General features: G+C 42.0%; 1 protein-coding gene across 2 annotated transcripts in view; it reads right to left on the bottom strand.

Annotated features, from left to right (window-relative positions):
- mto1 (mitochondrial tRNA translation optimization 1) overlaps positions 1-26308 on the bottom strand; it is a 61978-nt gene that overhangs the window by 23075 nt on the left and 12595 nt on the right. Inside the window, exons 2-8 of one of the 2 annotated variants that reach the window (XM_056253649.1) lie at positions 19512-19750; positions 19229-19428; positions 17294-17411; positions 16907-17205; positions 10122-10234; positions 8281-8471; positions 1923-2053 (exon numbers count right to left, since the gene is read on the bottom strand). In XM_056253649.1, the coding sequence (XP_056109624.1) occupies positions 1923-2053; positions 8281-8471; positions 10122-10234; positions 16907-17205; positions 17294-17411; positions 19229-19428; positions 19512-19698 (1239 nt within the window). In that variant the 5' untranslated portion in view covers positions 19699-19750. Of the gene's footprint in view, positions 1-1922; positions 2054-8280; positions 8484-10121; positions 10235-16906; positions 17206-17293; positions 17412-19228; positions 19429-19511; positions 19751-26308 lie in introns of both variants that reach the window. The other variant, XM_056253648.1, reaches the window with a different exon arrangement.

Consider the following 26308-nt stretch of genomic DNA (forward strand, 5'->3'; position numbering starts at 1 on the left):
TCTGTCGCGCTGTACAGAAATTACCGTACAGACAGGAGGAGAAGCTCGCAGGCAATCGGGGGGACGTCCCGTCAAGGGAGAAGCCCATAGATAATGAGTCCATAAAAGCAACGGAATACTTACTCCTGCTCACTCACGCCAAAGACCTCTTTGCTCAAGTTCCCCGTCTCTGCAAGATTAACGTTGGCAATTTTCACGCACAGCTACTAGAAGATTAACGTCTGTCAGACAGGTTGCTCACGTCATCAAGCTTAGTTTGAGTCGGTTTGAGTCTGCGCGTCAGGAACGGAAGTGCTCAAAAATCGCTAAAAATGGGCTTCAACTGTCTCAACTGAGTTCCAATGAGATGGCTCTGTCCACTTCTTATACTGTCTATGGATTTCTCTTCCGAAAAAGGAAGCTGGTCGGCAGCGCGAGGAGCTTGGCAGCGTCTCGTTCCCTATTGAGAGAACATATTACACCAGTAACCAGAGATGTTCTCTTTCATAGGTTCACTCAACGCTGCGTAGCTAAGAAGCAGTGGATTTGTAGGCTGCTGTATCACGTGCCGTTTGAACTGACGCGCTACAGCGATCTGTCACATTTCAAAGAGCCAAAACGTTATTTATTGTGTGAATCTCGTAAAAATATTGACAGAATCTGACAGCTGTGGATTTGTTCCATATCAAAAGTAACCTTCTCTGTCTTGTCTGTCGGTGTCCTCTTTGTCCGCGATTTTTCTCTGCGTGAGAAAATGGATGTGTGGCGTGAGAGCGTGTGAAAAGGATCAATTGCGTGAGTCTCACGGTCAATGCGTGAGAGTTGGCAGCTCTGCCTGCTAGTGATCTCTACTAATCTCCAGTATTATTACATTGTTTGATACAATATTGTTTTATTTGATATTATGTAAATGTGTAAAATGTAATGTAAAGTTTTTTATTTTATATTGGTTTTATTATTACCATATGTTACTTGTATTTATATTGTTTAAAGATTAAAGTTAATATTGTGTCCAGTTTGGCCCTGTAAATAAAAGGGTATTATTTTTTGATAAAGTGTATGCGGTTTCGTTTTCTTAAGTACCGTTTCAAGAACCGTTTAAGCACCGGAACCGTTTAAAAAATACCGAGTAGGTACTGGTATCGGATAAAACCCAACCGATACCCAACCCTAATTAACAGTTAGTTCTGATCTTCGAATCTGACTGAACAAGGCTTTCTAAGACTGCTGATATTTTACCAGTAATTGTCTCTGAGCGTTCTAGACAGGATGTCCCGTCAGTCAGTGCAGTTTACATTATTACGCCACTAGGTGGGGGCAAGGGACTGTATTTGAGTGAGTCATTAAACGGTTCATTCAACTAATACGATCATAAACACTGATTCAACAAGGTTTCATTTTGAGCGCCACTTTAGATGGCTCAATCGACCAGCAATGTGTCGCCTGGGTAACGCTGAAGCTGATGCTTTACTTCATCGAGATTCAATGCATTTACCAGCCCTGACTCCATTCATGGGGAATGGATATAAGACTTATATCCATAAGTCTTATCTAATAAAAAAAAAAATAAAAAAAAAATAAAAAAAGACTTGACCCTAAGTAGGACAGGCGCAGGTAATCGCACGCGCTCAGTCGATCTCTCTCTCACTCGGTATCCGTTTAGGCTTGATTAGTGCAAATTTGTATAAATCACAATGGAACACAGAGTCTTAAGTAAAAAAGGGCCAGTTGGCAGGAAAAAAATACATTCTTCACTCTTGTTATCATACTTATTTAACATTTAATACGAATGCATGAAATTTAAAACAAGAAGGGTATAGCCTTATGAAAAAAATTTAAATGTGAATCGAGGATTCGCGATTGCGGCGGTTGCTTGCATTCCTCTGCAGTTGGCTTGTCAGTATCACGGTATTACAATATTGCGGTTATCACGATATCCCTACCTGTGCAGCTGCCTCCTCATAGCCTGTGGTTCCATTTATCTGTCCAGCCAGGAAGAGACCCTGAGTGCTCTTTACCTGCAGCCACGGGAAGAGTTGTGTTGGACAGACAAAGTCATACTGCACTCCATAACCTGGAGCAAAACATTAAGACAACTTATGAGTTTTCTGTATAGTCCATTGCAGAACAACACTGAGCATTACCCATTTAATATTTACCCGCCCCTAAATGCCCCATTGTTTACGGTCTTAGTGGGCAGTTCTTTGACAGAATAATCTGCAAAGCGGCCCAGTGGAGATATTCAAGTCTGGCAACATGACAGTCCAACGTAACATGATCCAAGGTCTTCGTCTCTACAATGTTCCAAATTAATAACCTGAATAATTAACGAATTAACAGTCAATAACAAATTATACATCTACAATAAGTATATCCAACCTTACCCAGATACATCCAGAACACTCATGTTAAGCGGTATGTACAATGTAGCAAATCTCAACTGCTTGATTGTTATATCATCAAAAAATGTAAACTACACGGTATTATCTCCCAGCAATATTAAAAGTTGGATATATAGTAACTACTACTTTACCTGCATACATATAGTATTGCTTTTCGTGAGCATACTGTATATATATATATATATATATATATATATATATATACATACACTCACCTAAAGGATTATTAGGAACACCATACTAATACTGTGTTTGACCCCCTTTCGCCTTCAGAACTGCCTTAAAGGTGAACTAAGTAACTTTTTTTTACCTTAACCGAACAGCTTTGGAGTCATTGTAATGTTTATATTACTGATTTCGTGTTGAATGGTGGTCGTCTCGCACCCCCCTGGTGCCTGTGAGCCGCAAAACCACCCTTGCAACTTTGGGCCGGCGGGTCGCCGGCCTCAGTGTTAGGAAGTATCGTGTGATATCAGGTCTCGCGAGGTAACGAATTGCTTTACGGCAAAAAACAGATCTGATAAAATTCTGATAAAATGAGCATCAAACAGAAATAACCCGGCGCCATATACATGTAGTAGGGCACGCGCAGCTCTTAAAGGGGCCATACCTTATTTCCACTCGTTACAGCGTCCATCCTACTGAACAGGTACCGGTGTACAGGGGGAGGGGACCCGGACGTGAGTCCGAGCCATCTCTGCGTGAGTGCTATTCACGACAGTACAAGTACTCCACAGCGACTCTAGGGGTCGCTGTTTAACAAAAACGGAATTCCTACTTAGTGCTGCTTTATTCTACGTGGCATTGATTCAACAAGGTGCTGAAAGCATTCTTTAGAAATGTTGGCCCATATTGATAGGATAGCAGCTTGCAGTTGATGATGATTTGTGGGATGCACATCCAGGGCACGAAGCTCCCGTTCCACCACATCCCAAAGATGCTCTATTGGGTTGAGATCTGGTGACTGTGGGGGCCATTTTAGTACAGTGAACTCATTGTCATGTTCAAGTAACCAATATGAAATGATTCGAGCTTTGTGATATGGTGCATTATCCTGCTGGAAGTAGCCATCAGAGGATGGGTACATGGTGGCCATAAAGGGATGGACATGGTCAGAAACAATGCTCAGGTAGGCAGTGGCATTTCAATGATGCCCAATTGGCAATAAGGGGCCTAAAGTGTGCCAAGAAAACATCCCCCACACCATTACACCACCACCACCAGCCTGCACAGTGGTAACAAGGCATGATGGATCCATGTTCTCATTCTGTTTACGCCAAATTCTGACTCTACCATCTGAATGTCTCAACAGAAATCGAGACTCATCAGACCAGGCAACATTTTTCCAGTCTTCAACTGTCCAATTTTGGTGAGCTCTTGCAAATTGTAGCCTCTTTTTCCTATTTGTAGTGGAGATGAGGGGTACCCGGTGGGGTCTTCTGCTGTTGTAGCCCATCCGCCACAAGGTTGTGCGTGTTGTGGCTTCACAAATGCTTTGCTGCATACCTCGGTTGTAACGAGAGGTTATTTCAGTCAAAGTTGCTCTTCTATCAGCTTGAATCAGTCGGCCCATTCTCCTCTGACCTCTAGAATCAACAAGGCATTTTCGCCCACAGGACTGCCGCATACTGGATGTTTTTCCCTTTTCACACCATTCTTTGTAAACCCTAGAAATGGTTGTGCGTGAAAATCCCAGTAACTGAGCAGATTGTGAAAAGCAGATTGGCACCAACAACCATGCCACGCTCAAAATTGCTTAAATCACCTTTCTTTCCCATTCTGACATTCAGTTTGGAGTTCAGGAGATTGTCTTGACCAGGACCACACCCCTAAATGCATTGAAGCAACTGCCATGTGATTGCTTGATTAGATAATTACATTAATGAGAAATTGAACAGGTGTTCCTAATAATCCTTTAGGTGAGTGTATATATATATATATATATATATATATATATAGAGAGAGAGAGAGAGAGAGAGAGAGAGAGAGCAAATCCTGGCTGTTGGATTGTTTATATCGTCTCAAAATGTAAACCATATTATCGCACAGCTCTATAAATAATGTTGGATATATTATATCCGCATACAGACAATGCATCATGTAAAACTATATATACTGTAATGGCATGCAATCATTTGTCACTTCTTAGCACCATCTAAACACTTGCATTTTTTGCAAGACTATATAATAAGTGTCCCATCGAGTAATCAAAAGTTCTTCACACACTTGCAGTCTTTACGCCTACTTGAACACTTGGGCCAAATATAGGAAATACGTCATGAAAGTAGACAAGTGGTCAAGTGCAAAGACCGCAAGTGTGGGTATTTGGACAAGGCAATAATTCCTCCTCGTTTCCTCGCTCTTCATTCCTCCATCCTATGACCCGGAAACCGATCGAGCTCAGCCATCTTGAAGGACATCTCAATTCTCTAATTGCACCACGAGGAGGCGAGGAACGAGGAGTGAAGAAGCTTCCTGAAGAGCTATGAGCAAGGATGCACCGCATCTTCCTATGCAGAAGTTTTTCTTGTCGAGAAACCTGACGCATGTATTAATTCTCCTCCCCCTTCACATCTGTCACAATAATTTTAATTTATGCTTTACCTTTACAGTTGAAATAAATCATATATCACACAAATGGTAAATGGTAAAATGGTAAATGGACTGCATTTATATAGCGCTTTCACAGACCCAATGGCCACCAAAGCGCTTTACATTTTGCCTCACATTCACCCATTCACTCACTCATTCATACACCAAATAAACAGGGCATCTTCTTGCTTCATCTTTATTTATTACATTCTTAAATAACCAAACTTTAACAACATAAGCAGATCTAGAGTGCAGCTGATTACGCAGTGAAGTGTCGCTCGAGTGATCAAGAATATTCCAATATACAAATAAGCTTTCCTTCGATTCCTCCATCCTCATTTTCTTTCCTTGTAGCCTTCCCTCACATCCTACAGGGGGTGGAGCAAAGACACAAGGAAAGGAAACGAGGATGCACAAATAAGAATTGGGAATCAACCATAGATTCTTTCCAAGCGCTTAATTTTTTCCCCCAAACCATTCAGCGGAAATCCCGCCCTGCAGCTAATTCTAAAGATTTCATTGGTCATGTCAATAACTACTGATTGCTTACACCAAACACTGATCCCTAAACCAACCCATTCTCTGTTTCCTTTACGTTTTTTTGCCTCAGAAAGGCTTTGCCTGTAAGTTCGTTACCTTTTTTCAGTTTTTGCATGAATGTATGCCCATACATATATGTTCATAAGTTTAAAGGGGTCATATAATGGTACATGCACTTTTACAAGTTGATTGTACTGAAATGTGTGTTGGCAGTGTCTGTACACAACCATCATATAATGATAAAAATCCATCATTATATGATGGTGTCCAGTGGTTTTGTTTTAATCCAGTGGTTTTGTTTTAATCTCCTTATATGTTTTCCCCTGCCTCAAATCGAGCCGTTCGAGCCTGTGACGTCACAAGCTCGCACGCCCCTCCCACGATTGTTGATTGACAGGAGCGTTTCATCACAGACCCGCACTCGCTCATGAGGGAGCTGTCAATCATAGTCTACGCGGCGCGGACCGGCGCGGTCATTGTTGATATGCTGGAGCACTGTCTATGAGCAGAATGGCGTCTAAGCGATTGTGGTGTTCTGTTCTTGGGTGTAATAACGAACACAGCAGTCATTTTAATGTTCCTAAATCTGAACCGCTGAAGACGCAGTGGCTGTGTTTGTTTTCGAAGGGAATATTCCCCACGAGCAACGTCAATGCTCTCATGTTTGCGCGAATCATTTCACACACCAAACTGCTTTATAAACGAGGATCAGTATAAAGCTGGATTTGCTAAGAAGCTGCTCATGAAAAAAGGATCGGTACCAGATATTCGTGTTCCTGCTGAATCTCCAGAAGAACGGAAGTGAGTGTAACGTTTTATTAAACTTTATATTAATATATTAATCTTTGCAAATCGCTAGCTGCATGCTTCACAATGAATGCGTCTAAGGTTTACACTCAGGGTACATTACGGCATGTTTTCTATGTATGACGTTCTCAATATAATTCATAATCCCACGTTTATACTGAACAACGCGTTATGGTTATTGTGTTATTGAGTTACAAACGGTGTAGCACAGAACAGAGAGGCGGGGTGAGCAAAGCTCATTATCATTTAAAGTCATATGCACTGAAACGGCGTGCTGAAAACAGAGCTGTTTTTGACCAGGTAAAATAAGTGTTTTCTTACAATAGGCCTACTAATGAGAATTTTTAATTAAAGTATATTACAAACTTTTAATTTAGACTCTAAAGAATGATATTAGATTGTACAAAAATGGCATTATATGACCCCTTTAAGTTTAAAACCAAACTATTTTACAGCGATGGCAATTCGTTAACAACAATAACACTAAGTAGAGCCGAGTGTAGCCCTTTGGTTTATGTACTCAGAGAATATTTGTAAACAATGGAAATTCATTTGTATTTATTTTGAGGACATTTTGTAACAAGATATCTGTAATATTTGTATGTTTCAGTTTTACAAAAAAGAGAGCAGAACATAACAGTAAAACCCTCAACTTTACACCAGTGTCTATGGCAAGCCGTTTTAACATTAAATCATTTAAACCGACTAGTATCTATTTTCATGCTACTAGTACTTATTTTTTAGATGCTAGTATCTATTCCATTAATTACTAGTACTTATTCATTAGCTACTAGTGCTTATTCTTTAGATACTAGTACCTTTTTAAAGATACTAGTACTTATTCATTAGTTACTAGTACTTATTATTAGATACTAGTTCATATTCATTAGATACTAGTACCTATTAAATAGATACTAGTACTTATTCATTAGCTACTAGTGCTTATTCTTTAGATACTAGTACCTTTTTAAAGACACTAGTACTTATTCATTAGTTACTAGTACTTATTATTAGATACTAGTTCATATTCATTAGATACTAGTACCTATTAAATAGATACTAGTACTTATTCATTAGCTACTAGTGCTTATTCTTTAGATACTAGTACCTTTTTAAAGATACTAGTACTTATTCATTAGTTACTAGTACTTATTATTAGATACTAGTTCATATTCATTAGATACTAGTACCTATTAAATAGATACTAGTACTTATTCATTAGATACTAGTACTTATTTCACTGGTGTAAAGTTGAGGGTTTTACTGTTTTCTGTTAGATATCTGTCAGTGTTGCGTAGAACACGCATCTAGGACAGAATATATACTATATGTATATAGTAAATCTTTGACTTCTTTTTCATCACAGATTGTAACTGTTACTTATCGCCCAGCTCTTTATATAAAGTTGGATATAGAAGTGTATGTAAGTATGTGTATGTATTTATGTAAGGCGATATATAATATAGCCAGGGTTTACAAAAGTCAGCGTATTAAAGCCTCATCTCCATTGACTTCCATTCAAAAAAGCCAACTCGTTCTCACTCCAAGGAGTCAGATAATAATAATGAAAATCATGCCCCAAAATATCATGTCATGATGACAAAATTATATCCCAGCATATAACTTGCTAAAATTCCCATGCCCTTAGCGTCAGTATTCTTATGATGTCTCTGTAGCAGGGCCAATAGATAATTTCTAATTTATCTAATTTTAAACCCTGTACATAGCAATCTCAATGGCTTTATTGCTTTTATCGTCACAAATGGCTTTATTGCTTTTATCGTCACAAAATGTAAACTGTATTATTGCCCCACTCAAATTTGCTAAATCTGACTATACAGCATGAAGATAATAATCATCAACATCATAATTTTCTGGGAAAAAAACCCTGCTCTGAAACAATGTGTATTGTGAAAAGTATTGTACAAATAAATTTGATTTGGCTTGATTATAAATGTACCTGGAGTGCAAATTTTTGCACGTTGCAGCCCAGGAATCTCTCTGATGAGGCAGAGCTGCTTCTCAGGGGGCATCGTCATAGACAGACCCTGAGGGTACATGAGGTCAGAGGTCAGACCCTCCGGTTCCAGCCATACCTGGTGCTGTCGCCCTGGAAACCGAAGCACCTTCGACTCAATGGAGGGGCAGTACCTGTGAGAAATGCTGTCAGATTCAACATTTGATGCAAGCATTTACTCGGAATAATGCCCCATTCTCATCTTATTAAAATTTGTATAATACAAATACTTAATCAGTATATTAATTCACCATAAATGCTCTTCTAATGACAAAACAGAACTAAGAAAGTGCACCAGGCAACTAGGGATGTCCCGATCCGATCACGCGATGGGAAATCGGCCCCGATCACGTGGTTTCAGACTCGATCGGAATCGGACGTTACCTCCCGATCAGGACTCGGATATATGTAAATTAGGGGTGTAACGGTACATGTATTCGTAATTATTGAACCGTTCCGGTACGAGGCTTCCGGTTCGGTACGCATACAAACCGAACGATTCCTAGGACCATTTTTCCTGCAGACAAAATCCACGCTGGTGCGATCACCACAACGTAGCGCAACATCAAATGGCAAACGTAATGAAAGCGGAATGAAACTGCGCTACTCATTATCTTGTGCTTAACGGACCATTTATCAGTTCGGACCAGCAACATCTGTGCAGCGCGAGATCAAGCGACACTGTGCTAAAAGATCCAGTGAAGAAAACATTTGAATTCGCCACTGAAGTAATAACATTGCTGCGAGATCTAGTGAGAAGCATTCAAATTTCTCCGTTATTGACCGTAGATCTCTATTAGATCAAACAGCGCTGACGTGGGAACCAGGAGAAACATTGTGCCGTGAATGAACATGGATTTAATGTTGCACTTCAAAACTCAAATATTATATAAATATACATTTAAATGTTATTTTTAATGTGATTACCAAAACATTATTTGTTCATCCTTCAAAATAAACCTGAAAGTTTCAAGATGTAGGAAAACTCAAAATTATTTAAAAATAGTTTTTCTTTTAATAAATAGGAAATTTCTCTGGCATTTCTTTCTTTTTGCTGTATCGTATCGAACTGCAAATTTTGTGAACTGTTACACCCCTAATGTATATATATATATATTCTCATTTTTTTATACACTTTTAAAACATTTTTATTTTTTGTTTACATGCCTGCAGGGTATTTTAAGTTGAGGTGCTATTTGTTTTTATATTAGACTTTTTCTATATTTACTGTTGCACTAAAGTCCAAAAGTGAAGATTTTATGTTATTTATTACTTGATTGTTCAAGCTACCTCACAGAAGTGCTCTGTTTGTTAACAGAGTTGTTGAATGTTAAAATAAGGTGAATTAAATAAAAAATAAGGAACATCCTGGATCTGTTTTTTCTCTCTTCTTTATTCTTTTTTTATGTATTATATAAGTATCGGATCGGGACTCGGTATCGGCAGATACTCAAAATCAAATGACTCGGAGGCAAAAAAACCTGATCGGGACATCCCTACAGGCAACACTGGCTGAGCTAAAATGGTATATAAACTATTATGTGTGTGGTAATGTACCTAGCTACCTTTGAATGCCAAGGCAACTGCCATTTTGCTTTTTATATGTTACAATAATAGGAGAGTGGTAGAGGTATAAGCTTTCATACGATTTGAAGTTTCCTTGAATTCATGAGGATGTGAACAGCTTTACTAGTCAGAAATTCATTATTATGGTAATTCAAAAAAAGACGTGAACCCCTACCTTAAGCCAGTGGAAAGTGTTTGTGTGGGTGTTCAAACATTACCTGGGTCCTTTAGTGTCTTGCTGTATGTGTGAGTTATGGTGGCTGCTCTCTTTCACCACTCTTTCTACCCCAGGAGTGGTGTATGTCAGATAACATGGAAGCTGCTCTTCGGGCTACACAGAAAATTAGCAACATGGCAGTTTACTAATCCAAACTATGATGACAGAGATCAGTACCATATTTTTCAAGGCGCATCATATGACAGCTTTGTGTGAGGAACCAAGTGGTTGCACTTGCAAGGTTGAAAAGGTTTAATTGCCAGGCACCAAGTAGTAGCCATGACAAAGTAAACATTTTCTAACCACGTAAATGTTTAATTGTTTTTCCAGTTTTCCAGTCTCCCTTTGACAGTTCAGGATAGTCACAACAAGTAGAAGAGTTTTGTTCTTGTGGTGCCATTAGCCAATCAGTGTTTCCTACGCAATTTCCCTGCAGCTCAAGGGCCTAAAACTAACTTTTTGCCAAACCTGCCAATGGCCAGTGACTTGACAAAATATACCGGCCATGAATATTTTACAAAAACAGCCAGTTATGATACCAAAATTTTAGTGACCAGTGAAAAAGTCACAATTCTCTATTCCAATTTCAATACCACAGCTAAAATTATTTCCCTAACTAATATAAATTAAAAACATTAAAACATGAAAAGACAAGTAACAATAGTTTTCAGGTAGAGACATTGAATAAAGTAATCAAATGTAAAATAACACTGTTTAGTCTCTCACTGTATAAATTAAACAGATTAATCTGCATTCCGTAACTTTTTTGGGTTAAAAATTATCCAAAATAAATTGAGCAAGTACATAACCAGCCAGTGTTCAAAACTATCTGCTTGCCTTAGCTCGATTCAAAACGGTAAGCTTGTAAAAATGTTTTTAATTCCAGTGGTACTGGTGGATTTCCGCGGGAAATTCGAGCATGTCTTTGCATCACATGATCTGTACACATAAAGAAGGTGTCTCGGCTAGTAGGCTATATTGCGTGTGAGGATGTTGGAGGTGGAGATTTATAGCCTTTTCTCACAGTACTTGATATAATTAAACTAATTAATTTGATGGCGGATTCAGAAAGGTTCAAACGACAATCACCAGTGACAACTGGAGACAACATTGGATTCATCCGCGCTGTGCGGTGCCGAGGCACAACCCACGTAAAGTTGATAATTCCGCGAATAACTGCAATTGCAGATTTCGAACAGAGATGTTTGGAAAAACTACGGACTGCAGCTTTAACATAAAAAAAAAATTGAGACGGCAATTTCTAATTATTTATTTGGTAACACTTTACTTGAAGGGGTGTGCATAAGACTGACATGATGACACCTTCATAATCATGACACGACACATGTCATGAATATGAAGGAGGTTTTATGCATGTTTATGACAACTGTTGTTAAGTGTCATTCGCAGATTAGTAGCAGATTAATTATCATTAGCAGATTAATTATCAAACTTAAGAAACCACTTAGCTTTATGGGTTAACATTACATTAAACTGTCATGTGGTTGGTTTTGACATTGGCTGTCATAAGTTTGATAATTAATCTGCTATGTCATGTTTATGACATATTTATGACAGGTTGTGTTGTCATAGTAATGTCACGTTGTTATTACCAAGACACTGCAGGTTATGATGTATTGGTTTATGTCAAGGTGTCATTACCAAAACATCTCAAACAATGTCATATTTGCATTAAAAATGAATGAAACTTAATGACAGTTGTCATACACATGCATGGAGCCTCATTCATATTCATGACATGTCATGTCATGATTATGAAGGTGTCATGTCAGTCTTATGCACACACCTTCAAGTAAAGTGTTACCATTTATTTGTACATAATTTTGTGTGAATGTCTGTTCAAGCGCAAGAAGACTTGAAACAGAGCTAATTTCAGTATTTGCGCGCTGTCTGAGACTCGGCTTTCTGGGTAACGAATAGCGAGTAACGAATTGAGTTCATTTCCGTGTCTTCTTGCACTCAACTGTCCCGAGTGTAGTTTACGTTCATGTTCTCACAACGTTGCATTGTTAGAGTTCATAAAGATGTTACAACCCAAATGGTGATTGACACCACTTAATATACTCGTCAATGCCATTGGCACTTGGTGAGTGTTAATTTTAAGCCCTGAGTGAGTAAGCAAAGTAACCCAAGTGAACACAGACAGAAGCATGCAGGTCACGTACTTCTGAGGGGTCCTCAACTGCCATTGTGATAACTGAGAATGCTAACAGATAGCTTTCAGTAGGCATCACAGACCTCCTTGTGAGAAACAGACCAAATTTGTGTTATTTTGTTTTTTGTTAAATTGTGTGCATTACGTTTTAGTCATGATTTAAATGGGCAGAATGCAAGCTTACCAGCGATTAACAACTAATATTTGGATCTGCTGCTCACACAAAGCTGTTGGAATATAGCATACTACTTTTATGTAGTGTTGTTTTTCAGATGTGATCACTATGTTGTATGGAAAAAAAGCTGTGTGAAGATTCTTTCATAAAAAAGGAAAAAATTATGCATTTCACAGAAGTTAGTCAGTCATTCAGATTTGGAATGACAGATTTGGTGAGTAAATGGGGTAAAGTATTCCCTTAATTCTTTAAATGATTAGCTAAAGCCACTTTTCCACCGAAATTACCAGGAACTTTTTTCTCCCCCAGACCTGTTGCTGTCTGCGTTTCCACAGCGGTCTAAAGTACTGTGAAGATTAGGCAAATAGCCTGAACCACATCATCGGTCATATTTTTAAAACTCCATTGTTAATTAGAATAGCAAACAACTGTTACTGCACGCACTGCAACAGATCTTAAAAAGTAGTGGTTGAAATAAAATGCTGCAAGACAACCAATAAAAATGAGGCATGAACTCAACCAATCAGCATGTTCAGCGCCCAAGTCCCACCCCTGAAAGCTCCTGAACTTTGAAAGTACTACCTCGCAAGCAGGGACTTTCAGAGGGGGAAATATTTACCCGGAACTTCATTTAGACCCTGGTTCCTGCAGTAGAAACACACAGAGTACCACCCAAAAGTCCCTAGTCCCTGGGGAAAGTTCTTGCGGTGGAAACGCGGCTTAAAGGAGTAGTTCACTTTAAAATGAAAATTACCCCATGATTTACTCACCCTCAAGCCATCCTAGGTGTATATGACTTTCTTCTTTCGGACGAATACAATCGGAGTTATATTAATAAATGTCCTGACTCTTCCAAGCTTTATAATGGCAGTGGATTGCAACCAACAGATTGAAGCTCAAAAAAATGTATCCATCCATCATAAACGAACTCCACGCGGCTCCGGGAGGTTAACCCTCTGGGGTCGGCGGTATCGCCGGCGATACCAGCTCACTTTTTTTCTTATAAGTGCAAAAGAGACTCAAAATACTCTGCTGATTTTGATCTTACATATAAGTGTTATACATCATTCGATCCTGTTAAGTGTCTATTTTTTTTTTGTGTATACTCACAATAAAAACAAAGTGTTGTGCTTTTTTGTCAAATAAAGAAAAATAAACATGATGCGAATTTTGCCTTCTCTCTGTCAGTGAAGTCCATTCTGAAATGCGTCCGAAAATGAACTGTAACTCAGTCAATACTTGTCACAGAGAGACGAAAGATTTCTCTTTATGAAGCTGAAATTCTCTTCTTTTAAATGAATTGTAATTTATATAAAAAACAAATATTCTCAGTTTATGTAATCTGTATGAAAAGAGAGAAATGTCAGTCTTTTTCCTTTCAGCTCATTATAGTTTATTATAGGGATGTCCCGATCCGATCACGCGATCGGAAATCGGGCCCGATCACGTGGTTTCAGACTCGATCGGAATCGGACGTTACCTCCCGATCAGGACTCGGATATATGTAAATTAGGGGTGTAGGGGTGTAACATGTATTCGTAATTATTGAACCGTTTCGGTACGAGGCTTCCGGTTCGGTACGCATAACAAACCGAACGATTCCTAGGACCATTTTTCCTGCCGACAAAATCCGCGCTGGTGCGATCACCACAACGTTGCGCAACATCAAATGGCAAACGTAATGAAAGCGGAACGAAACTGTGCTACTCATTATATTGTGCTTAATGGGCCATTTATCAGTTCGGACCAGCAACATCTGTGCAGCGCGAGATCAAGCGACACTGTGCTGAGAGATCCATAGTTTTTCTTTTAATAAATAGGAAATTTCTCTGGCATTTCTTTCTTTTTGCTGTATCGTATCGAACCACAAATTTTGTGAACGGTTACACCCCTAATGTGTATATATATATATTCTCATTGTTTTTTTATACACTTTTAAAACATTTTTATTTTTTGTTTACATGCCTGCTGGGTATTTTAAGTTGAGGTGCTATTTGTTTTTATATTAGACTTTTTCTATATTGACTGTTGCACTAAAGTCCAAAAGTGAAGATTTTATGTTATTTATTACTTCATTGTTCAAGCTACCTCACAGAAGTGCTCTGTTTGTTAACAGAGTTGTTGAATGTTAAAATAAGGTGAATTAAATAAAAAATAAGGAACATCCTGGATCTGTTTTTTCTCTCTTCTTTATTCTTTTTTTATGTATTATATAAGTATCGGATCGGGACTCGGTATCGGTAGATACTCAAAATCAAATGACTCGGAGGCAAAAAAACCTGATCGGGACATCCCTAGTTTATTACGTGTTAATCTGACCACGCCCACGGAGAGCGCGCGCTATTCAAACGCAAATGTTGAGGCAAGCCATGCCAACGCCCACATCAGCTGGATAAAACATCCAGTTTAATAAGAATCCTGTACTTTACCTCGTCTTGCTGCGCTGTGAGGAATAATACTATCGTAATAATCCTGGAAAGTTACCTCAGAAGTGCTGGTAGTTTCATTTCGAGGAGCACGGATTCAGCTGATGTAGTAAGTAATTTATTCTCAAGTGCTTTGTTCTAATCGCGTTATTGAAGTGTGTCTGTAAACTGCACAAAGACTGTTTAAATATGAATTGCGTGTCTGTGTGTGAATGAATGAATGAATGGCACAGACGCGCTCGCGATGTTGTTTACTACAGATGTACATCGCATCTGTGCGTTCATTCACTCTAGCTCCTACATTAGTAAACGTTATTTTTACATGAACACATCCAAACTATATTGCTATAGCCTACTGAGATTTGTTCTAATCGCGATATAGAATAGTGTCTGTAATGACAACATTTCGTTGACTAGTTTTGGATAGATTATAAAGTTTTTACTATAAAATAGACATCAAATAAGCTTTTGTTAGACAGTTTCTGCTCATATGTTAAATATATAGTATGTTTTGTCAAAAATAAACTAATCAACTGTTATAGTGTTTGTTCCAATGCAAGCTATATCAAAATAATAAATCCTTAACTTTGAAATATGTATGATAAAATGTATTGGCCTACTTTAAAAAATAATACTTTATAAAGACATTTATGGAAAAAGTCAATTTTCTTTTCAAGATGTTTCCAACTCTAACTTTAAACCAATTCTATAGAATGGCCCATATAGCCTATTTGAACAGGATTTGTTTTCAGGTATGACTAAAAATGTGCTTTTGACTTTCATTTATATTTTGATTATATATATATATATATATATATATATATAAAATGTATATGTGTGTGTGTGTGCGCGCGCGCGTGTGTGTGTATATTATATATATATATATATATAGTCCTTGCATTCTTTCTTGTGACACACCTTAATGAAAGGCTCATTATTATGCGGGTCTTTGTCTTCTCAGGTGAGAACCACCTAATTATTCATGAGGGGGTTGGGCCGTTTACACCCCCACGCATATTGCCTTTCCAAACAACATTTTTTTTTCACAATTTAAAACAATCTATTGTTTTATGTGAATGATTAGGCAGGATGATTTTCAGATCATTTTGAAGCAAAAACTCTAGGCGACAACATCCATTAGTCAAAAGTCTTGTGGTCATCCATTAGTCAAAAAATTTAGTATGTGTTTTGTGGCCTTATTTCAGAAACTTTAATTTTTAGTTTTTTCAATAACCGTGCATAAACAATATTCTCTCAAAAACACAAACATGTACATGCATGTTGCTCACATTATATGGTAGTCCTGTTTGTGCTAAATAGAGTTCACCTGTGCCATTAATATGTTTATAAGCAACTGAAAAAAGCACAAAATGGCAGGGCATGTCAAAACATCTCAAGGACCCCAAAAACACCTTAGACCCCAGAGGGTTAATAAAGGCCTTCTGAAGCAAATCGATGAGTTTGTGTAAGAAAAATATTAATATTTAACACGTTACAAAGTAAAATTCTAGCTTCCGGCCAAACGGCCATATGCAGTCTACTTGCGCCTAATGCGCAATTTATGACGTCGGAAGTGGCGTAGTGCATCATGGCGTAGCATACATATCTGCAGTACGTCGCATTACTCAAATAAGTCGCGTTTTACACTCAAGTCAAATCCGTATGTTCTTTTGGCTGGAAGCTAGCTATTTTACTTTATAAAGTTTTAAATATGAATATTTTTCTTACAAAAACTCATCGTTTTGCTTCAGAAGGCCTTTATTAACCCACAGGAGCCATTTGGAGTTCGTTTATGACGGATGGAAGGCTTCAATCTGTTGGTTGCAGTCCACTACCATTATAAAGCTTGGAAGAGCCAGGACATTTATTAATACAACTCTGAATGTATTCGTCTGAAAGAAGAAAGTCATATACACCTATGATGGCTTGAGGGTGAGTAAATCGTGGGGTAATTTTCATATTAAAGTGAACTACTCCTTTAAGTATAGAATATGACTGGTAATTCATACCTTGCAGTGTGTGTGTGTATTCATGAAGCTGAATGGAGTGGGACTTGGGTCAGGCAAACGAATAAGGGTGAGGGAGAAGTCGATCGTATCCTTGATGATACGGGGAGGAGTACCAGTCCTCAGCCGGCCAACCTTCAACCCCAAAAGTTCTTTCAAGGTATGAGAGAGACCCGCACAGGAAGGCGGATCAGCCATTCGCCCCCCTGGAGAAGTGTTTTGGCCGATGAAGAGAACACCAGACAGGAAGGTGCCAGTGGTCAGAACCACAGAGCGGGAATGGATTTCATCACCTCCATGAGCTGCCACAGACAAAATTTGGTCAAAACATGAATCCGTCACTCTGTTATTAGGAAGAGTTGAGTGTGTTGAGTATATGATGTTTCTCACCCAAGCGTATTCCGTAAACTTTATGTCTTCCTGGTTTCTCTGGATCAGCCGTAGTCAATAGAAGGTCCTGGACAGAGCCCTCTAGGATGGTCACTCTCGGTGTAGATAAAAGCTCTGACTGAAAAACAGAAGGTCAAGATGGTGTTACTATGAAACCCATAGAAATCTATACGTAGATTTTCTTTGGTGGCTGTTTCTATAAGCCACTATCATGGCTGTACCCACCATTGAGGTCTTCAGGTCCTTAGTATTTTTAACCAAGATAACCAAGTTTCTCATGAGCTGCCTCAGCAGTCTACTAGTGCTTTTCAATGTCGAAATGTTTAAGATAACCAATCAAAGTAGGAAGGCTTTACTGTTCACAAAGGCTGCTGATTGCAAGATAAGATGCAAGTAACTAAACAAAACATTTAATATTTTATTGTTTTTTAAGAAAATAAATGTTAAATGACTGACAGAAACAATCAGGAATAGAAACTAATAAACTTTTGTCTAATTTCTCAATTTTGAATTGAAATATACTATAATTTACATGATTCATGTAATGTAATTCGTAATTGTTAATGTGACAAGACCAGAAAGATTAACAGAGATCTTTTCTACGGAGCCCACAAATTAAGAATTTGTTTACTCGTTTTAGTTCAATCGTGGCCACGTTGAACTAATTAATTCCCTTGTTAGAACTAATTATCTTTGCAACGGAAGTGAATCAATCAAAACTAACTTTAGCTGGACAATAACATTATTCTAGAGCTGCTGTAAAGCCAAAACAATCTCTGTTACTTTAATTTCCTATTATACCCTGCTTTGAAACAATCCATATTGTTAAAAGCGCTATATAAATGAAGGGGACTTGACTTGACTTGTTTTGATTTAACTAAAACAAGGGAACGAATTATTACAACGTGGCCACAATTTAGTCAAACGAGGGAATTCATTATTATATTATATGCATGCACAATTTAATTGAAACGAGGGAACGGTTTAGTAAAACGTACTGGCGTTTTACTAAACGCCAGTACGCGTTTAGTAAAGTCAAGGGAACTAATTGTTAATTCGTGGCCACGATGTACTTTTTTTCCCCAAGTCATGTGCAGGGCTCCATAGTTTTCAACATATTAGGCATAATAATATTAATGAATGTGCTTATATTGAGAATTAATTTAATAAACTTAGTGACCTAGCTTCCCTGGTAGCCTTCAGTAAATTCACTTGTCTAAGAAAATAATTCTTAAAAACGTATACAAATAAATATCAGTTGACTCGATGTTTGCTTTCTTCAGTCAAGCCAAGTCAAGTCACTTTCATTTATATAGCACTTTTTACAATAGATTGTTTCAAAACAGCTTTACAGTGATAATAGGAAATTGATGGAACAGAGATTGTTTTGGCTTTACAGCAGCTCTAGAAGAAAGTCATTGTCCAGTTTAAGTAAGTTTTTGATTGATTTATTTCCGTTGTAGAAAACATTAGTTATTAACTTAGGGACCGCTTACACAACACCGTTTTCAACTGAAAACAAAACTTTTAATGCGTTCTGGCCATTCATTTACACGACAACGGCGTTTTGGATGGCCTGAGAATGCAAACTTTGAAATAGGGATCAAAGTGAAAGTTTTTGACAACAATACCGTTATCATCTCCGTGTAAACTTCAAAAACGTGAATCTGTGAAAACGGTGATGCACATGCATATTACATCCGTTTACCATATTTGCTGTGCTCTATGAAATTTATACTTTTATGAGAATAAAGACTTAAATTAAATCTGTTTATCATATAAAGCAATCATTTCTCTTTAGAAGACATGGATTAAACTGCTCGATTACTTTTACAATGTCTTTATAAACATTTTGAAGTTGGAAAGTTTGGTTTCAATAGATTGACAAAACTCAACTAATTATTATTTTCTTTAGAAATGCTGACAGAATGGAACCTGTATAAAGTCTTTATAGCGTTGGCGGTCCAGCTGGGTTCTGGGGCCCCACACTGCAGGCCCCTTACTGCGGTTAAGAATAGAGAAATGAACCCCGGCCCAGTCTCCAGCCCGTCCCATCACACCATCCAAAGCGTCAATCTCCTTCACCAGATGACCTTTCCCGACACCCCCCAGCGATGGGTTACACGAGAGCGCCCCTACAAGACAAATAGAGAACTGTGTTTAGAGGTGGTTCTGAATAACATCTAAATAAGGTGCTATAGTAAACCTTTCAACTCACCGATAGTTTGTATTTTCTGTGTGATGAGAAGCGTCTTTGCTCCAACTCTGCTGGCGGCCGCCACTGCTTCGGTTCCAGCATGACCGCCACCCACCACGATGACATCATAATGTTGAGTGTGAATATCAGAGGCCTGAATGGAGCAGGTGGAGAGTCTCTTTGGAAAGCGCAATCTTCTAACCAACATGTGCGATGATTGTCAAGGTGGTACACTGCCTCGGATGGTAAGGATTTTCAATCTGTGATCAAAAAGGGAGGTTACATGCAGTTTAAAAAGCTGCTTTGGTAATCAATATGCTTTTACATGTGTCTACAAAAGCAGCATAGAACTCTCCAGCTGAAATACTAAATGATTGGTTATTTTAAACTGCAAATCTAATCTCTATCATAAATGTTGCATCTGCAAACCCAGCTGCATTATCCTGCAAAAAACTGTTTATGGAAATTGCACCATAGCATGTACAAATTAAACATGTTTTAAAATTAAACATGTTTTTAACAAACATTTTATTACCACAATCCGATTGATGCACGTGTGCAAACAGACAGTAAAATCCTGCTCTTTTTAGCTATTTGTCATCTTGATCTTATTTATCTATCTGTCCTTTATTTGGCAATTTTATTGGCTCTTTTGTCTGTAATGGAGCATGCATCACGTCACCCAAGCATCGCGACTGCCACAACATTTCTCACTGTTTTACAGCTGCCTGACACCCAGGACTGATGCACGAAAGCAACAAGACAGTGCAACCATGCTCTCATTTGATCTATTTCCCACCTTACCATGTATTTTATTTCGCTCTTTTTGACTGTAATGGAATACGCGTTCCATCACCTCCCACAACTCAGCGTCGCGCCTGCCACAAGATCTCGAACTGTTTTACAGCTGCCTGATAGTCCGATTAACAAGCTGAAGGGAAAAGCAGACGAAGATTCTTCACTACATCGATTTGTTTGTTTTATAGGCCTGTCTTTTTTTTTTGCAAACTATTGTTGTTATGGTAGATCATAATTACTACGTGTGAACGAAATTCTGATATAGGCCTACACTGCAAAAAAATGCTTTTTTTACTCAGTATTTTTGTCTTGTTTCCAGTCCAAATATCAAAAAATTCTTAAATCAAGATGCATTTACTAGATGAGTAAAATCAGGGGTTTTCCTGCATAGACAATTATGAGGCGGCCGCCTCCGTCAAATTTCGTGCCGCCTCCGCCTCTCGACCATAGACAGTAAAAGAAATGGACACAGCGACCCCATAGACTTCAACGGAGAAAAGTGAAGTCAATTAGAAGCACTCACTTCCTGATTGCCAAGCGCACTTCGCAGGCTCAAACTGAGCTGGACGACGTAGATGTGACGTGAGCAACCTGTCTCACAGTTGTACGTCTTCTAGTAGCGGTGCCAAGAGGAATCTGAATCATTCCCTTCTGAATCTTGCAGAGCCGGAGAGCGTGAGTATTAGCTGTTCATGAGCAGCAGCAGGATCAGCTTTATGACTCTCTATGGGCTTCTCCCTTCACTTTATGCCTCCACGTCCCCGGATTGCGCGTGAGCTTCTACATCTGTCTTTACGGTCATTTCTCTTCTATGCGACAGAGAGTCGCGTGTTATGACGCAATCGTTAGCCTATTTTTACAAAAACTGCTTCTACGGGGCCACAACGTAAGATACAAGGTAATGGAGCATTTTGTACATTGTCGTGTTTCTTTAGAAATAAATAATGGACAAATGGAGTCTTTAAACGTCTCAGATGTAAAGTTATTCGCTGTCAAAGTGACACAAAAATGAATGGGAGTCAATGGAATGCTAACAGCAGGTGAAGGCTTGTTAGCCAATGGCGGCGCCCGGGGAGACTTCAGTTTCCGGCTGGTGGATTACCCCCTTGACTTCAACGGAGAAAAGTGAAGTCAAATAGAAGCACTGACTTCCTGATTGCCAAGCGAACTGCGCAGGCTCAAACTGAGCTGGACGACGTAGATGTGACGAAACCAACCTGTCTCACAGTTGTACGTCTTCTAGTAGCTGTGCCAAGCAGAATCTGAATCATTCCCTTCCGAATCTTGCAGAGCCGGAGATCGTAAGTATTAGCTGTCCATGAGCTCGTAGCAGGATCAACTTTATGACTTTCTATGGGCTTCTCGCTTGACTTTATGCCTCCACGTCCCCCCGATTGCGCGCGAGCTTCTACTTCTGTCTATACAGTAATTTCTCTACTGCGCGACAGAGAGTCGCGTGTTATGACGCAATCGTTAGCCTATTTTTATAAAAACGGCTTTTACGGGGCCATAACGTAAGATACAAGGTAATGGAGCATTTTATACATTGTCGTGTTTCTTTAGAAATAAACAATGGACAAATGGAGTCTTTAAACGCCTCAGATGTAAAGTTATTCGCTGTCAAAGTGACGCCAAAATGAATGGGAGTCAATGGAATGCTAACAGCAGGTGAAGGCTTGTTAGCCAATGGCGGCCCCCGGGGAGACTTCAGTTTCCGGCTGATGGTTCCCTATCAAGGCTACGGAACTCGACATTACGGATGTCGTATATGGGAACTCCTCTCATCCTTCACTTCCGCTAAAATCTTATAGGCTAACGCCAGCAGAGCTGGCCAATTGACGCAAATATGCAAATACTGAACTTCGTAGCAGTAATAAGCAAGTGCAGCGTCAATTCCCTTCAGAATCTCTCTCTTCACACTCAAATCGTGTGCTAGAAAGCTGATACTACTACACTACAACTTGGATTATTTCGCCGTCGTTGAAGTTGCGCCGAGATACTTGCACTGTCTCCTGCATCCGATGGCAACTAACTGCAACTTGTGCTCGGGCCACATCTTGCCCCCCGACACGCACCTGTTCTGCGTCGCGTGTATGGGGCTGGCCCACGCCGAGTCAGCCCTCAGGGACGGAGGGTCCTGCGACCACTGCGCGGACATGTCTCTTCGAGCTCTCAAAGCCAGGAGGGAAGAGGCTCGCGCAGCAGCGGGGATCGGGCCTACCGCCGCCACTGAGCCGCTGGTAGCCCCCCCAACCGCGGAGTCGAGGTTCGTCCCCCGGTGAGCTTTCCCGACCCCACCTTTCAGCCCCCTCGCGAGGTCGCTGACTTCGTTTCCTTCGGGGCGAGTGAGGAAGACGACTCCATGTCTCTGTCTGCCTCCGAGAACGACTGGGGTGCGGAGCAGGCCGCACCGCGGACGGCCGCGGAGCAAGAGACCCCGGCGGACCTGCAGGACGAGCTCTTCCGTATCCTCTCGAAGGCCGTCGAGGAACTGGACCTGTCGTGGAAGGCTCCCGACGAACCTTCAAAGAGCAAACTGGATACGTGGTTCCTCCAATCGAGCCGCCGCCAGGCCGCTTCGAAAAGAGGAACACCGTTTTTTCCTGACGTGCATGAGCACGTGGTGAAGTCATGGGTGGCCCCGCAATCGGCGCGCACCCTCACTTCCACCCAAGCCATGTTTGCCCCCGTGGACAAGGCGGGGGACCACGGCTACCTCCGCATCCCCCCCGTCGAGGAGACCGTCGCCGCGCACCTCTGCCCGTCGGCTCCCGCCCTGGGCTCGAATCGCAGCCTGCCGTCCCGAGCCTGCAGATTTACGGCCCACCAAGCTAACAAGGCCTACGGTGCCGCGGGGGAGGCGGTTTCTGCGTTGCATGCCATGGCCGTTCTCCAAGTGCTGCAGGCTAAGCAACTCAAGTCTCTGGATGACGCTGACGCCATCCGAGATCTCCGTTCGGCCACGGACCTCGCGCTCCTGGCCACGAAGCGTTCGGCCCAAGCAATTGGCCGTTCGATGGGGTTCCTGGTGGTCCTCCACAGACACCTGTGGCTCACCCTGTCGGACGTACAGGAGGCCGATAGGAAGACGCTGCTGAACGCACCGATCTCCCCTGCAGGCCTGTTCGGAGACGCCGTGGAGAAAGTCCCTGAGCGTTACTCCGAGACGCAGAAGAAAGCGAAAGCCATGAGCCATGTGATTCCTCGGAGGGCGCCGCCGCCGCCGCAGCCTCGCTCTAGTTCGTCTTCCGCCTCTGGCCGCCAACCTCAGGCCGCGGCTAGAAGACAGGCAGCGCCCCGCCCGGGACCGGATGCCCGTAGAGGCCGTAGCGGCCAGTGGCATGGAGCGGGCAGCAAGAGGACGCAGAGGAGCCCGCGCAGAAAGCCCACCGCGTCCCCTGCGAGGCCTAAGCAGTCGTCCTGACCGCTCGGGCAAGAGGAGAAGAGAGCGCCAGGTCGGCCCCGCGTCCAAGCGGCGCGCTCTAATGCACTTGGTCCCTCGGCGTTCTGCGAGCGACGCGTGCAGTTGTTTTGTGAATGTTGTCAATGTTGTTTCTTGTTCAAAAATAAAGCAGATCACTACTTCACAAACAGAGCTTTTTTCTCCTCTCGCACCACACACTGTGTTACCCGCCCTGCCTTCGAGCAGCGCAGAGTCACGGTCAATAAATATTCCCAGGCCTCAAATAGCGGCGATGACCGCAGCGGCGATGACCGCAGGTTTAGATCAGCCCACACTCAGTCATTTTCAGGCAGCGTGGGAAGCTATTCCGGGAATTTCGCCGTGGGTGTTGAATATAATTCGGCGCGGATACACACTTCAGTTCAAACGCAGACCACCCCGCTTCCGCGGCGTAATTCAGTCATTAACTTTGCCCCAAAACGCTCACGTGCCCAAGGCAAGAAGTGTGCAGCTTGCTCGAAAAAAAGGCTATAGAACCGGTTCCCCCGAAAGAGTGGGAGGACGGATTCTACAGCCGCTACTTCGTTGTACCGAAGAAAGGAGGGGGTCTCCGCCCCATTCTGGATCTGAGACCGGTCAACAGAGCGCTTCACAAGTGCGCCTTCAGGATGAATACTCTGAAGCAAATCCTGGCGCAAATTCGCCCCGGGGATTGGTTCGCTACAGTGGATTTAAAGGACGCTTACTTTCATATCCAGATAGTAAAGCGTCACAGGCGATTCCTGAGGTTTGCGTTCGAAAATTCGGTGTACCAATATACGGTGCTCCCGTTTGGACTAGCCCTAGCCCCCCCAAACGTTTTCGAAATGCGTGGACGCGGCACTTTCACCCCTCAGATCGAGCGGGATGCGCGTCTTGAACTATCTGGACGACTGCCTGGTTCTCGCGCAGTCGAGAGAAACGCTGGTCAGCCATGTGGAAGCCCTCCTTCGACACCTGGAGATGCTCGGTTTGAGGGTGAACGTCCAGAAAAGTGTGCTCACACCGAGCCAGACTACAACATTCCTGGGAGTGTGCTTGGATTCAGTGAGAATGAGAGCGCGCCTTTCCCCCGAGCGAGCGGAGACTCTGAGCTCCTCTCTCGGTCTCTTCAAACCTGGCAGACTCTTCCCACTGAAAGAGTTTCAAAGGCTACTGGGACGGATGGCAGCGGCTTCTTCGGTGTGTCACCTGGGGCTGCTGCATATGAGACCGCTGCAACACTGGCTGAAAGCGCGCGTCCGCCCGAGCTAGTGGTTTTTTTGGCCACAAGCGCATTATGATCACCCGCGGATGCGCCCGCGCCCTGGCCCCGTGGAGGAATCCAGATCTCTTCAGCTCAGGCGTCCCTATGGGCATAGTGACGCGGCGCGTGGAGGTCCTGACGGACGCTTCGTCCACCGGATGGGGAGCCGTCTGCTTGGGAAAGCCCGCCTCGGGTCGGTGGTTAGGGAAGCAGATGGAGTGGCACATAAATCGTTTGGAACTAGAAGCGGTCTCTCTAGCCCTGAAAGCCTTCCGGTTTCGGCTGAAGCATCAGCATGTGTTGATTCGGACCGACAACACTTCCGTGGTCTCGTACATAAATCGCCAAGGCGGGGTACATTCCAGAGCCCTTTTCAGGCAGGCGGAATCCCTTCTGCTGTGGGCGGACCGATTTTTCCTCTCGCTGAGAGCGGCTCACATCCCCGGCGTTCTGAATCGCGGGGCGGATATGCTCTCGAGAAGCGGGATTCCCCAAGCGGAGTGGAGGCTTCACCCCGGGACGGTTCAGCTGATATGGAATCGTTTCGGCAGAGCGGAGGTCGACCTCTTTGCGACGAGCGAGAATGCGCATTGTCAGATGTTCTTCTCGCTGTCTCGTTCCCCCTGGGAGGTAAACGCGCTGACCACGCGACGGCCGAGAGTCCGCCTCTATGCTTTTCCTCCGGTGAAAATTTTGCCCATGGTGTTGTGCAAAATCAGGGAGGAGAAGGCGGCGGTCACTCTGGTAGCCCCGAACTGGCCGAATCAGCCCTGGTTCGCGGATCTGGTAGAGTTACTGGCAGGACAGCCATGGGAGATTCCGCTCAGGAAGGACCTTCTGTCTCAGGCGAGCGGAACGATCTGGCATCCCAACCCCGGGCTGTGGAACCTCCATGTGTGGCCGCTGCAGGGTCGCTCAGCGGGCAGGACACGCTGCATGATACCCCGTTCAGAGCGCAGATTTTTCTCTGCCTGCCCTGTCCACTGAGCTATCAACCTCTCAGGATCCGGTTGCTCAGAGTGCTATTTGCCCAGTCAGAGCGCTCAGGGAATACATTTCTCGCTCGGCAGCTTTTCGACAATCGGACCAGCTGTTTGTGTGCTTTGGTGGGTGCAACAAGGGACGGGGGGTCTCTAAACAGAGGCTTGCTCACTGGATTGTGAACGCTATTGTTTTGGCTTATGATTGCCTGGGGCAGGAATGCCCCCTTAACGTCAAGGCCCATTCTAGAGCGATTGCCTCCTCGTGGGCTTGGACTAAGGGTATGTCTATTCAGGATTTATGTCTTGCGGCTGGCTGGTCTTCTCAGAACACGTTTGCCAGGTTTTACAA

The sequence above is a fragment of the Rhinichthys klamathensis genome, unplaced genomic scaffold (genome assembly GCF_029890125.1).
Source record: "Rhinichthys klamathensis goyatoka isolate OS25496 unplaced genomic scaffold, OSU_Roscu_1.1 h1tg000108l_1, whole genome shotgun sequence".
Classification (NCBI taxonomy): domain Eukaryota; kingdom Metazoa; phylum Chordata; class Actinopteri; order Cypriniformes; family Leuciscidae; genus Rhinichthys; species Rhinichthys klamathensis.